Raw genomic sequence first — 15,465 nt, 5'->3', positions numbered from 1 at the left:
CCTCCCTCTTGTGCCTCCCTCCCACCCTCCCTATTCCATCCCTCTAGGTGGTCACAGAGCACCGAGCTGATCTCCCTGTGCCATGCATAGGGGAGGCCTCGTGGATAAGGGGACAGCCGAGCAGGGATCTGAGAGAAGTGAGGGTGGGGGCAGCTGGGGAGCTACAATTCCAGTGAACGGAGTTTTGTGTTTACAACTGTCTATATATCCTAAAGCCTGAGAATCCCTAGACCAACAGAAGGAAGAAAATAACATATATATATATATATATATATATATATATATATATATATATATATATATATATATATATATATATATATATATATATATATATATATATATACATACACATATATATGTAGCTGGGCATCAAACTCTTCTACCTTTAAGAGATCCCTCCCTTGGGGTGAAGGGGGTGTGTGTGGGGAGAATTCTCTAGGTTCCTATCCCTAGGCGGCTTGCTCCACTTTCTCTACTAAAAGCAAGTCATTTAAGCTTTACTTGTTAAGAAGTTTGTCAATTTGAGATTATACAGGCAAAAGCATCCAGCATAGGGCTGGCGATTAGGAGATGTCAGTAAATGATTTAAATTGTGTTCTGGCTTGACTAGACCTACATACACATGAGGATCAGTGAGAAAGTGCAGGGCCGAGGGTGGGCACCTGTGGCTTCTCATCGAGGTGGTGTTTCCAGACACGGTGTACTGAGAGGCTGCCAGGGTGCTGCCCTTGGGCAATTGTCTAATAATCCTGAATGAACAAGTGGGCAGCACTTGGTTCCAGCACTCAGGTCCCAAAGCCAGCCTCCAAGGTGTGTTGTTTTTTAAGCACAGAAGTTTTAAATACATCTTACTAGGCTTTATTATCTTTATTTAACTAACAAGGGAACTGAGGCTTAGTGAGATGACGTAATCCTGTTGTTACCCTACAAATTAGTGGTAGAGGCAGAAGTAACATTTGGGCCTGCCCTTGTCACTAGAGTGACAGAACTGTAAACCAGCATGGAACCGTAGAGGACATTCCATCCCACTCTCATCTTACAGCTGCTCGTTTTAGCTCCCAAATGTACCCTGTGGACTCCATCTCTCCTTCCATAATTGCCAGTTCTTGGATCATCGGGGGGAAAATGCTTTTGTATAAAAATGCTTGCTTGGCAATGGACTAATTTTTTTCCTACCCTGGAAGGAATAGTTCCCTCCAAAACCCAAGGGACTGAATTTTTTTTTGTTTAATATTTATAAAACTGCTTAGCAGACTAAGGACATAATAAGAAAAGATGTGATTTTGAGTTGTCAGAACTGTTGGGCTGTCTCCAACTCCCCCAAATTTTTAGGATACAGCCTTAGAGATTCCCAAACATCAAACTAGCAAAGACTTTCTTTTGGAGGATGAGGAACAGGCACTAAATAAATTCACAGATGCTTAAGAGTCATAAATAAAGTTTATCCTGATTCACTAGGTAGTTCTAAGGCTAGGGAGGCTTAGAAAACACTTGTTAGCCCCATTAAAATCCAGGCAAATATTAAAAAGAGGAGGAAACACCAGCTACCTACAAAATGTCCTAATAAGGTGTTATCTAGAGTCAATTTATTAGGGGTGCCAAAAAAAGCAGCCCTTTCTGACCATATACATTCTTGAGAATGAAGGGTCAAAATTCAAGGTCAAAGTCAGAGGTACACATGCTAGAGCAATTTATAGGAATCTTTCTTGGAGTCATTTCCCTCTTTTTATTTCTCCCTTTTTAATGTTTTTACTTCTTTATTTTAACAACTGTATTGAGGTATAATTGACATGCAATAAACCACACATACTTAGAGCACACAGTTTGGTAAGTTTTGACATATGGTCACATCTATGAAACCATCACCACAATCAAGATAATGAACAAATCCAGCACCCAAGAGTTTCCTTGTAATTCCTTTATAGTCTCTTCCTCCTGCTACCCCCGCAGGCAACCATGGATTTGCTTTCTTTCACTATAAATTAGTTTATATTTTTTAGAGTTTTAAACAAATGGCATCGCACGGTATGCGTGTACACACACGTACACACACACACTTGTCTGGCTTCTTTCAGACAGCATAACTGTTCTGAGATTCAATCCATGTTGTCATGTATATCAATAGTTCATTCCTTTGTGTTGCTGAGTACTATTCTATTGTGTGGATGTATCACCATTTGTTCACCTGTTCACCTGGGGATGGACATTTGGGTTGATTCTAGTTTTTGGCTGGACTAAATAAAGCTTTTATGAACAGTCACTCATCAGTCTTTGTATAGACATAAGCTTTCTTCTTATGAGAGAGCATGATTACTAGGATATATGGTAAGTCTACGTTTGACCTTTTTTAAAAAAAAATATTTATTTGGTTGCATCAGGTCTTAGTTGTGGCAGGTGGGCTCCTTAGTTGTGGCTCGTGGGTTCCTTAGTTTTGGCTTGCTGGCTTCTTAGTTGTGGCATGCATGTGGGATCTAGTTCCCGGACCCGGGATCAAATCCAGGCCCCCTGCATTGGGAGCGCAGTCTTATCCACTGCACCACCAGGGAAGTCCCTACGTTTGACTTTTTAAGAAACCGCTAGATTGTTTTCCAAAGTGGTTGTACCATTTCACATTCCCACCAGCAGGGTTAAGGGAGTTCTAGTTGCTCTGCAACCTTGCCAGCCTTTGGTATGGTCAGTCTTTATAATTATAGCCTTTCTAGGGGGTAGTAGTAGTATCTCACTGAGGATTTAATTTGCATTTCTCTAATGACTAATACTCAGCATCCTAATCATGTGCTTTTTTTGCCATGCCTATATCTTCTTTGGTGAAATGTCTATTCAAGTACTTTGCCCATCTCTTTATTGGGTTACTTGTTTTCTTATTATTGGTTTTGAGAGTTTTAAAAAATATATTCTGGATGGTTAATTTTATGTCAACTTGACTGGGCCAAGGGAGGCCCAGATAGCTAGTAAAACATTATTTCTGGGTGTGTCTGTGAGGGGTATCTCCAGAAGAGATTAGCATTTGAATCAGTAGGCTGAGTAGAGAAGATCTGCCCTAACCAATGTGGGTGGGCATCATCCAATCCATTGAGGGCCCAAATAAAACAAAAAGGCATAGGAAGGGCAAATTCTCTCTCCTCTTGAGCTGGGACATTCATCTCCTGCCCTCAGACATTGGAACTCCCGGTTCTTGGGCCTTCTGACTCAGACTGTATTATAATATTGGCTTTTCTGGTTCTCCGGCTTGTGCAAGGCAGATTGTGGGACTTCTTGGCCTCCATAACCACATGAGTCAATTCTTATAATAACTTTCTATCTATATCATCTATATCTATCTGTCTATATCTACATCTATATCCTACTGCTTCTATTTCCCTGGAGACCTCTAACTAATACAACTTACTTTATCATATATATGTTTTGCAATTATATTCTTCTGGACTGTGACTTGTCTTTTCATTCTCCTAACAGTGTCTTTTGAAGAGCAAAAGTTTTAAATTTTCATGAAGTCCAATTTATATCAAATATTTTTTCCTTTTGGATCATGCTTTTAGTGTTATATATGAGAATCCTTTGCCTAACCCAAAAGCACAAAGATTTTCTCCTGTTTTCTTATATAAGTTTTATATTTAGGTCTATGCTCTATTTTGTGTTAATTTTTGTATGTCATGTGAGGTATGTACTGAAGTACAGTTTTTTCTGGATATAGATATCCAGTCGTTTTAGCATCTTTTGTTGAGAAGACTATCCTTTATTGCTTTTGAATCTTTGTCAAAAGCATTCATATACATGTGGTTTATTTCTGCACTCTCTATGCTGGTCCACTGATCTACTGATCTACTGGTCTAGTCTATCTTTATGTCAATACCATACTGTCTTGATTACTGCGGCTTTGTAATAAGTCTTAAAGTCAGGTAGTGTTAGTATTCTAATTTTGTTCTTCTATATCAGAGTTGTTAAGGCTATTCTAGGTCCTTTATACTTCCATATGAAGTTCAGGATCAACTTGGCAGTTTCTACAAAAAAAAAAAAAAAAAAAGCCTGGGATGTTGACAGAGGTTGTGTTTGATCAATTTGTAGAGAATTGATACCTTAACAACAGTAAGTCTTCTGACCTGTGAATGAGATATATCTCTTCATTTACTAAAGTCTTCTTTAAGCTCTCCCAGTAGTGTTTTGCAGTTTTAAGGGTACAAGTATTGCACATCTTTTGTCACATTTATCCCTAAATATTTCATATTTTTCGATGCTACTGTAAATGGCATTTAAAAATATTCTATTTCCTACTGCTTGTTGTTAGCATATAGAAATACACTTGGTTTTTACAGTACCCTGCAACATTGCTAAACTCACTTTTTAGTTCTAGCAACTTTTTGTAGATGCTATCTGATTTTCTCCATAGGTGATCATGTCATTTTACTTCTTTTTACTTCATAAAGTTTTGATTTTTTTTCTCCAATATAGATGACTTTCATTTATTTTTCTTCCCTTATTGCACTGCCTAAAACCTCTAGTATAATGCTGAATAGAACTGGTAAGAGTGGACATCCTTGTCTTGTTTCTGGTCCTAGGTGGGTAGCTGTAGGTTTTTTGTAGCTGTCCTATTTTAGTCAGTTTGGGCTGCTATAAAAAAAATACCATAGATGGGTGGCTTAAACAATAGAGATTTATTTCTCACAGTTCTGGAGGCTGGAAAGTTCAAGATCAAGGATCTGGCCAGTTTGGTTCCTGGTGAGAGTCCTCTTCTTGTTTTCAGATGGATGTCTTTTTGTCTCCACACATGGTGGGGAGAGAGAGAGATATCATCTCTCTTGTACCTCTTCTTATCAGTGCACTAATCCCACTTTGAGGACTCCACCCTTATGACCTAATTACTTCCCAAATACCCCCACTTCCAAATACCATTACACTGGGGATTAGGTCTTCAACACATAAATTGTGGGGGGAGGGATATAAACATTCAGTCCACTGCATGCCTTTTTCTGATAAAGGAAGTTCCTTTCTACCCCTAATTTGGAATTTTTATCAGAAACAAATGATAGATCTTGTCAAATGTTTTTCGTGCATCTGTTGAGATAAACTTTTTTTTCTTTCAAGTTACTTAATATGGTGAATTACATTAATTTTCAAATTTTTAACCAACTTTGCATTGTTAAGATAAACCCCACTTAGTCATAATATAGTATCCTTTAATATACAGTTGGGCTAATTTGCTAACATTGTGTCTAGAAATTTTGTATCTATGTTTATGAGAAATATTGGTCTGTTGTTTTCTTTTAATGTCTTTGCCTAGTTTTGGCATCAGGGTAATGCGTTCCTCATAGAATGAGTTTGGAAGTATCCCTTCCTCTTCAATTTTTCTGAAGAATTAATGTAGAACTGATATTTCTTACTTAAATGTTTGGTAGAATTAATCAGTGAAGACATTTAGGCCTGGCAATTTCTTTGTGGGAACATTTTTAACAAAAAAAAATTTCAGTTTATTTAGTAGATAGGCCTATTTCTTCTTGAACAAGCTTCAGAAGTTTTTGTTCCACAAGGAATTTCTTCATTTCATCTAAGTTGTTGACTATTGCATTGTTAGCCTTTTAATATCTGTAGGGTCTGTAGTGATGTCACCTCTCATTTTATTGGTAATTATATCTTCTCTTTTTTCCCCATATCAGCTTGTGTAGAGTATTATCAATTTTATTGGTCTTCTCAAAGAACCAAGTTTTGGTTTCAATGATTTTCTCTATTGCTTTTCTGTTTTCAGATTTTATTGATTTCCATTCTGATCTTTGTTATTTCCTGTCCTCTACTTACTCTGGGTGTAGTTTTCCTTTCCTCTTCTAGTTTCTTAAGGTGGAAGATAAGGTGCTTGGTTTAAAACCTTTCTTCTTTTCTAATATAGGGATTTAGTGCCACAAATTTCCCTTTAAGTACTGTGTTAGTGACATTCCATAAATTTTGATATTCTGTGTTTTCATTTTCATTAGGTTCAAAATACTTTTAGGGCTTCCCTGGTGGCGCAGTGGTTGAGAGTCCGCCTGCCGATGCAGGGGACACGGGTTCGTGCCCTGGTCCAGGAAGATCCCACGTGCCGCAGAGCAGCTGGGCCCGTGAGCCATGGCCGCTGAGCCTGTGCGTCCGGACCCTGTGCTCCGCAACAGGAGAGGCCACAGCAGTGAGAGGCCCGCGTACCGCAAAAAAAAAAAAAAAGAAAACTTTTAAATTTACCTTTCATTTTTTCCTTTGACTTGTGGTGTATTAGCCAGGGTTCTCCAGAGAAACAGAACATGTGTGTGTGTGTGTGTGTGTGTGTGTGTGTATATATATATATATATATATATATACACACACACACACACACACACACATACATATATATGTGTGTGTGTGTGTATATATATATATATATATATTTATATATATGGAGACTTATTATAGGAATTGACTCATGTAGTTACAGAGGCCAAAAAGTCCCACAATTTGCCACTTGCAAGCTGGAGAACCAGGAAAACTGGTGGTATAATTTGGTCTGAGTCTAAAGACCTGAGAACAAGGGGAGCCAATGGTGTAACTTCCAGTCTGAGCCTGAAGGCCTGAGATCCAGGGGTGGGGGATAAGAAAGGGGCCGCCACTGATGTAAGTCTTGGAGTCCAAAGGCTTAGAACTAGAAGCCCCAATGTCTCAGGAAAAGATGAATGTCACAGCTTAATAAAAGAGAGAGAGAGATCACTCTTCCTCTGGCTTTTTGTTCTGTAAGATGAGCCTTCATTGGATTTAAATGATGCCTGCCCTCATTGGTGGGGGCCATCTCCTTTATTCAGTCTACTGATTCAAATACTAGTGTTTTCTGGAGACACTCTCACAGACACACCCAGAAATAATGTTTAACCAGCTGTCTGGGCATCCCATAGCCTGGACGGTTGACACATAAAATTAACCATCACACATGGGTTATTTAGAAGTGTGCTATTTTGTTTCTGAATATTTGAGAATTTTCCGAAAATCTTCTTGCTATTTATTTCTAATTTAATTCCACTGTTTTCAGAGAACATATTTTGTATGCCTCGAAACCTTTTAAATGTAATGAGACTTCATGATTTATGGCCCAGAATATGTCTATTTTGGTAAATGCTTCATGTGCACATGAAAAAATGTGAATTTTGCTGTTAAGTGGAGTGGCCTATTGTCTGTTATATCAAGTCTTTTCCCTCTAGTTTCCTCCCTAGAGAGAATGACTGTTAACAGTTTTTTTGCATCCTTCCAGAAATTTTCTATGCAAATATGGGTATTAAACTATACTTATATTTAAAAAAACTCCAGGATCATATTATGCACATAGTTCTGCCACTATCATAGTTTTTCACATATCACAATAGCTCAAAGAGAGATCCATATTAGTGAAGATATAACTAGCTTACTTATTCTTTTTAACAGATGTATAGTGTGCCAATGGTGGATACACCATCATTTATTTAACTTGACTCCTATTAATGGATATTTAGGTTGTTTTCAGTCTTTTGCTATGGCAATGCTGCAAAAAATATTCTTTTAAGTCTTTGTACCTATGTGGGAATTTATGTTTAGGATAAGTTTCTAGAAGTAGAATAACTGGGTTAAAGAGTACATGCATTTTCAATTTTGTTAGATGTTGCCAAATTGCATGAAAGAACCTTGTAAGTTTCTTCTTGAGAGATTAAAAAAAATTCCTCCTTCTATTGACTGAGGGAGAAGATCTAAGAAATTTAAAATATACTACAACTTCTTTTTAGATAATTTGTAACACACTTAAAAGCTTAAAAAGAAAAAAGTCCTCAAGCAACCACTACTGATTTGTCTTTTCTCTTGAGTAACGTCAGATGTTCAGATTTTGCCCTCTCCATCAGCGAACTGCCCTGCAATCATCTGCAAATTGTTGGAGCTTAATGTAACTGTTAATGCATGTCGATGCAGATGGTGCTGTGGCAGGGCTGGGGGCCAGGGAGGAGAAGAGCATTAGGACACCATATCCGGGCAGCACAAAGAGTGAGCATGATCTGTCGGTAAGATATAAACCTCTTGAGCCTCTGGAATTTGGAACCAACCACTCAAGCAGATCCTGGATAATTTCAAAAGTGGAGTTTTTATGGGAAATTTTAAGAGAGTGCATAAGCGTGTGCGTGTGTGCGTGGGCAAACGAGTATGCTTAAATGCCGTTCCTTTATAACGGACACTGGGGAGAAGGGGCAAGAGACCTCGGTTATAGCTGACAATTATTTATGTCATTAGATTTTATGTGAGCTTGTTAGACACACAGTAAAAACCATCTCAACCACTTATTGTTGAACCTTAGACCAGGGGATAGATGAAGAACAGGGGGAAACAATAAAGAAAAATTTCAATGACACAATGAGCTTTTATGTTCACTCCTGATGGGGAACAAAAACGACCTACCCACATAACCCAAATTCTTGGGAAGTAAGTCTTTGGAATCCAGTTCACCATCAAATTATAGATAGATAGTAGCATATATTGGAAGATTTCCTGCTTATATTTCATTTCTGAAACCAGTGTGGAGAGGCCACATTCTGAAAAGCAGAATGGGCAAAGATAATTCAGGATTATGACAAAGAAAAGTTTGTAACACTTCATACTCTTCCAAGGAAGCAATTTGGAAATTGGAATGTGGGTATTAGGCATTTATTCTATACTCTGGGATGAGGTCACAATGACCACAATCAATGCTCAAACCCTACACTTCCTTCAAAGTTGACTTAAAAATGCTTGGCCACATTGTCTCCATTTGTCACCAAACCAGTGTTATCTAACTCACCCCAACTGATGGAAAATACAAGGGCTAAAAGCAACAGCTGCACCAAGAACTTCAGGAACAAAGAGGTGAGTCTCCACTATTGTTCTTTCTCTAGCCATCAACCAATAAATATGTATTGAATGAAATGTTCACAAACCATCATGCTCGTTCAGCTTCTACAAAGCCCCAGAAACAGGTTTCAGAAAAGAAGAATAAAATGCAATGATATCTACTATCACTGGATGTTCTAATTTATGGCTGTCATGTTATTTAGTGGTGATGAGCCTAAATCAGCTCATAAAAGAGAAGACATGTGCGTAGCAGATTTACGGAACGAATGAATGAATCCGTAGGCTGGCGAGTTAGTTGCACAGTAATGTACGTCACCAAGGGGCCTGGATGTGGAGTCGCGTGTACCCTGTCTGAACGGGGCAGACATTACTCAGCTCCAGCCAAGCACTGTCACTTAATAATGTGGACCTAGGGTGACCAGATCGTCTTTCAAGAGAAGGCAGACATTAGAATTTTTAGGTAAAAATCTGTAACTTTTAAACATGGGTGCAATTAAATACACACATACACACAGAGAAAAGCCAACAAAAGATGAAGTTAGCTCTTGGGTGGCCGGTTCATTACAACTGGGACCTATGTCCAGTCCATCCTTCATATAAGAGCTCAGACCACAGCCAGGAATGACCACACGACAGTGACTGTACTTACCGCCAAGCGACTCAGAACTCTGGCTGGGGACGTTGTGAGGTTCCTCCTGCAGGACGTAGGTGGACGTGGAGAGGGGAGAGGCGCAGATGCTGCCGGCCGGGACGTAAGGAGGGCTGTAGGACGAGCTGTAATACTGGGAGTACTGGCTCTGTGGGAAGCCGGGGTAGGAAGGATAGTCCTGGAGAGGGAAACCCACGAGGAAGGCTGTCAGGCTGATATGGGTAAGGGGCCTCCCGGGCTGGGTCTGTTGTGTCTGTCCCTGTCTCCCCACTATTACAATAAAAGCTCTAAGAGGGCTTTTATAAAAATAAAAGCTCTAGGGGTTCTTTATAGAATAAAAGCTCTAGGGGCTTTCCCTAGAAGCAGACCTCCAAGACAAGGATTCAACTGCGTGCCTAGCGGATTTGGGGCGTGAAGGAGAGACCAGTTGGGGAGTGGGGAAGCAAGACAGCAAAGGGGAGAAGGGAAGGCAGCCAGCACAGGGGCTTCTCCAGTGGGGACTGGAGCTGAATTCTACCAGGGAGATGCCGGGGTGGTAGAAAACACATCTCAGAAAGATCTCTCCCAAGGGGCAAGGGAGCTGGGGTATTTATATACCAAGTCCAGCCGGTCTTTGCTTGAGAGCTGCTCCCAGGGAACACTTAATTCCCTGGCACTTCCTGCCTGCTGTATACATTGGTTCCAGAAAACACCCTTGGGCCCAGGGGTGCAGAGCCTGGCAGCTAGAGGTCAACAGGTGCACCCTGAGGGACATGCACGTGGCCCTGACAGCGTCCGTCTTGGTCACGGCTGTGCTGGGCACATATGGGCAGTCAATAAATACTGGAAAAATTAGTGAACAAATGAATGAGTACTAAAGACCACATACACATACCCTGGAGACTAGGTGACATTTTAGGTTCACGGTGGGGGAGGGGGCGTTGTGCAAACACAGTAGCGCCTACACAGCATTAGGGATCCAGAATCTCCTGTGAGGGAGTCCTGGAGATGAAATCGAAGAATGCCAATCTTCTTTATCAAGCTTTGCTTACAACAGTCATTGTTTCAAATGTTCGGCCCCACCACAAAGCAGTGCTTCTCAACCCTGCAAGGAGCTCACGGAAGGTTCTTACAGGAAAGGTGCACAAATAGTGCACAGAGTTCCCGTCCACCTTTAGCGGGTTAATTCTTAATTCACTCTCTAAGTGAAACCAAGAGACTCAGACTATTAGCCAGCATCCATCCATCTTCACAGTGTTGACTAAATTCAATCTAACAAGCATTTATAAAGCTCCCACTCTGTGTCGGGCACTCGACACTGGGATGCAGAGGCGAAGAAGATATAATTTCACCCTGGAGAAGCTTGGGGTCTAGTGAAAGACCACAGGTTATTGCATCCATCCATCCCAGATTCAACAGTCAATGGGTGTCTTAGACTCAGATCAAGATGGAACATATAACGCAGCCCATGTCATCTTGGAAATCTGCCAGCAATTCCAATTTCTCTGCCTCTACACTGTATCTTTCCAATGGCTGTTGGTACAGTCTGGCCCCTGCGTTCTCCAAATCCAGGGAATCAGAGACACGGTTTCTGGTAGGGCTCATAGGTACAAGGGGGCTCTCTGCGTGCCTGGATTTAAGGGGACCATTTAAGGGTGGGGAGCTCTGCCTACCTGGTGCACAGTTCCAAAGCCAGCTGCGTTGGTCAGTCCATTTGCTCCTTGATAGATCCCTGCTGTGCCTGCAGGAAGGAGGGACAGATGAGGTTTTTTTTACAGTTAGAGAGGGACACGGAGGAGAAAGACACAGCAGAAAGGTGGGGTCTTTGAGGTCCTCCAACAGGTCAGGATGGAACCTGTGACTCTGGCACCTCTCTGAACCTCAGTTCTCTCAACGAATTAATGAATAACGTGAATAATATTTTAATTAATAATAAATTAATAATATTAATGAATAAAATATAGATAACACCTTCAAAGGATTCTGGTGAGAAATAAATGAGAGTGAACACAACAGTTTCTGGTACTCGATAATTACGTTTTAAAACTTATTTATTAAAAAAAATTGTAAATGTACATAACATAAAATTTACCCTTTTAACCATTTTTAAAAACTTAAAAAAATCGAAGTATAGTTAATTTACAATGTTGTGTTAGTTTTAGGTGTACAGCAAAATGATTCAGTTATACATATATGTATCTATTCTTTTTCAGATTATTTTCCATTATAGGTTATTACAAGATGTTGAATATAGTTCCCCGTGCTGTACAGTAGGACCTTGTTGTTTGTCTATTTTATATCATTTTAACCACTTTTAAGTGTATTAAGTGGCATTAAGTACATTCACAACGTTGTGCAACCGTCACCACCATCCACCTCTAGAACCTTTTTCATCTGGCAAGACTAGAACCATGTGCCCATTAAACAGTAAGTCCCATTTTACCTCCTCCCCTCCCCTTCTACTTTCTGTCTCTATGAATCTGGCTACCCTAGGGAACTCATATAAGTGGAGTCATACAGTATTTATCCTTTTGTGACTGGCTTATTTTACTTAGTATAATGTCTTCAAGGTTCATCCATGTTACAGCATGTGTCAGAATTTCCTTCCTTTTTAAGGCTGAATAATATTTCATAGTGTATATATATCCCATTTTTGTTTATCCATTCATCTGCTGATGGCCACTGGTTTGCTTTTACCTTTTTGCTGTTGTGAATAATGTTGCTATGAACACAAGTATACAAATGTCTCTTTGAGACCCTGCTTTCAATTCTTTTGGGTATATACACAGAAGTAGAATTGCTGGGTCATTTGGCCATTCTACTTTTAACTTTTTGAGGACCCGCCATACTGTTTTTCCATAGTGGCTGCATCATTTTACATTCCCACCAACAGTGAGCAAGCGTTCCAATTTCTCCACATCCTTGCCAACACTTATTTTCTGTTTTATTTTTTTTAATTGTAGCCATTCTAAAGAGTGTAAGGTGGTAATAATTATGTTTGAATTAAATGAATGAGTGTAATGACTTCTCCTCTTTGAGCTTCAGTTGTCCCACCTGTAAAATGGGGATAAAAGTGATACTACGGGGCTTCCCTGGTGGCGCAGTGGTTGAGAGTCCACCTGCTGATGCAGGGGACACGGGTTCGTGCCCTGGTCCGGGAGGATCCCACATGCCGCGGAGCGGCTGGGCCCGTGAGCCATGGCCGCTGAGCCTGCGCGTCCGGAGGCTGTGCTCCATGACGGGAGAGGCCACAACAGTGAGAGGCCCGCGTACCGCAAAAAAAAAAAAAAAAAAAGTACTACTACTACTACTACTACTACTAGAAAATGCTACTTAGTGAATGAATGAGTAAATGAATGAATGAGTGTGGTGTCATTTCAGGTAGGGTGGTCAGGGAAGACCTCTGAGATGACATTTGAGCTGAGCCAGGAATGATAAGAGGAAGCCAGTGATGGAAACATCCTGGGGGAAGAGTATTCACAGACACTGAGGTCAAAGACCCTGAGGTAGGGATTAGCTTGACAGGTTAAAGAAAGAGCAAAAGGGTCAATGGAGCAGGAGCCCAGAGAAAGAAGAGGGCGGTGACAGCAATAACAGCAGCGAGCTCGTGTGTGTCAGGGCTTCTCACGGGGAAACTGAGCGGAGAAAAAGGTTAAGTAGCATGCTCAAGGCAACAGAGATAGTGAGTGAGTGACAGCCACTGGGGCTGGAACCCGGGCAGTCTGGCTCAAGTCTGCATTTTCAACATGACTCTAGACTGTCGTTGCCGCTTCTTTTTAGAACTGTTTTTTGGGATATAATACTGTACAATTATATACTCTACCATTTATACACTATACAATTCCTCCATTGTAAAAATGTCACTTTTTAAAGTAAATTTCCTTTTTAAAGTAAATCGCTATAATTGTGCAGCCATCACCACGATGCAGTTTTAGAACATTTCTATCACCCCCAAAGTTCCCTCTGCCTGTCTGCAGTCAACCCCCGCTCCCATCCCCAGCCTCAGGCAGCACTTGATCTGTTGCTTATTCTAGAGTTTGCCTTTTCTAGATATTTCTTAGAAACAGGATCATTACAACATGTATTTGTGTCTGGCCTCTTTCCCTTAGCATCATGCTTTAGAAGTTCATCCGTGTTGTAATATGCATTAGTAATTTATTCCTTTTTATTGCTGAATAGTATTCCAGGCTATGGATGGACCACATCCCATTTTTGGCTATTATGGATAATGCTGCTATAATTATTTGCATACAAGTCCTGTGTGGATATATGTTTCCATTTCTCTTGGGAGGATCCCTAGGAGTAAGACTGTGGAGTCATGTGGTAAGAGTATATTTCACTTTTTAAGAAATGGCCAAACTAAAAAAAAAAACCCCAAACAAAAAAACAAAACCCACAAAACCCCCAAACAAACAAAAAAGGGAATTCCCTGGCAGTCCAGTGGTTAGGACTCCGCACTTTCACTGATGAGGGCCCAGGTTCAATCCTCAGTCAGGGAAATAAGATCTTACAAGCTGCATGGCACAGCCAAAAAAAAAAAAAAAAAAGAAACGGCCAAACTGTCTTCCAACGTGTCAGTGCCATTTTACATTCCTACCAGCAACGTATGTTTTATATTCCCACCAGCAATGGAAGAGAGTTCCACTTTTCCAGCACTTGGTATGTTCAGTCTTTGCGATTATAGCTATCCTAGTAGGTGTGCAGTGGTATCTCATTTTGGCTTTAAGTAGCATTTCTCTAATGACTAACCATGTTGGGCATCTTTTCATGTGTTTATCAGTCATGCATCTTCTTTGATGAAGGTCCATTCAAATCTTTTTCCCACTAAAAAAAAAGTTGGGCTTGTCCTCTTAATACTGAATTGTAAGAGTTCCTTATATGTTCTGGAAACAAGTTCTTTATCAGACATATGATTTACAAATATTATCTCCCAGTCTGTAGCTTGTCTTTTCATTTTCTTAATGGTGTCTGTTGAAAAGCAACGCAAAAGTTTTAGTTACCAATTTTTTATCATGAATCTTGCTTTTGCTGCCTAACCCAAGGTCATAAAGATTCTTTCTTATGTTTCCTTCTAGAAATTTTATAGTTTTGGGTCTTACATTTAGGTCTATGACATAATGTAAGTTAATTTTTGTGTACAGTGTGAGGTAAGGGTCTAAATTAATCTTTTTGCATATGGCTATCCAGTTGTTCCAACACAACCGTAAAAATTTATCCTTTCCCTCACTGAATTACTTGAAACCTTTATCAAAAATTAATTGACAATATACAGAATTGATAAACAACAAGGCCCTACTGTATAGCACAGGGAACTATATTCAACATCCTGTGATAAACCATAATGGAAAAGAATATGAAAAAGAATATGTATATATATAACTGAGTCACTTTGCTGTACTGCAGAAATTAACACATTGTAAATCAACTATACTTCAATAAAATTAAAAAAAATTAATTGACAATAGATGTGAGAGTTTATTTCTGGACTCTCTATTCTTTTCCACTGAGATATCTATCCTATACCAATTCCATCCTGTCTTTTTAAAAAATTTTTATTTTATATTGGAGCACAGTTGATTAACAATGTTGTGTTATTTCAGGAGTACAGCAAAGTGATTCACTTATACATATACACATATCTATTTTTTTTCCAAATTCTTTTCCCACTTAAGGGGGAACAGAATAATAACTTAGGTTATTACAGAATATTGAGCAGAGTTCCCTGCACTATACAGTAGGTCCTTAATCCTGTCTTGATTACTGTAGCTTTATATCAAGTTTTGAAACCAGCTAGTGTAAGTTCTCTAACTTTTTCTTTTCCAAGATTGTTATGGCTTCTCAGTATAAACTTGGCATTTACATATTAATTTTTGAATAAGCTTGTCAATTTCTATTGGCTAGGAAAAGTGGCACAACATTTTTCAAGAGTTATCAACTCAGAATTCTATATCCTTCAGAAATGAAGGGACATCAATATATTCTAGAATGAAGGAGATCTA

The 15,465-nt window shown here is 39.6% G+C and overlaps 1 protein-coding gene across 4 annotated transcripts in view; it reads right to left on the bottom strand.

The window, feature by feature from the left end:
* Positions 1-15,465, bottom strand: part of EYA2 (EYA transcriptional coactivator and phosphatase 2) — a gene marked incomplete at both ends in the record, with an annotated part of 172,577 nt that overhangs the window by 79,592 nt on the left and 77,520 nt on the right. For all 4 annotated transcript variants that reach the window (XM_079718290.1, XM_079718287.1, XM_079718288.1 and 1 more), the window contains 2 exons: positions 9,488-9,665; positions 11,140-11,207. In XM_079718290.1, the coding sequence (XP_079574416.1) occupies positions 9,488-9,665; positions 11,140-11,207 (246 nt within the window). The remainder of the gene's footprint in view (positions 1-9,487; positions 9,666-11,139; positions 11,208-15,465) is intronic.

This window comes from Hyperoodon ampullatus (assembly GCF_949752795.1).
Source record: "Hyperoodon ampullatus genome assembly, chromosome: 14".
NCBI lineage: Eukaryota > Metazoa > Chordata > Mammalia > Artiodactyla > Ziphiidae > Hyperoodon > Hyperoodon ampullatus.
The sequence above is the reverse complement of the archived record's forward strand: the minus strand, read 5'-3'. Positions and strand labels throughout refer to the sequence as shown.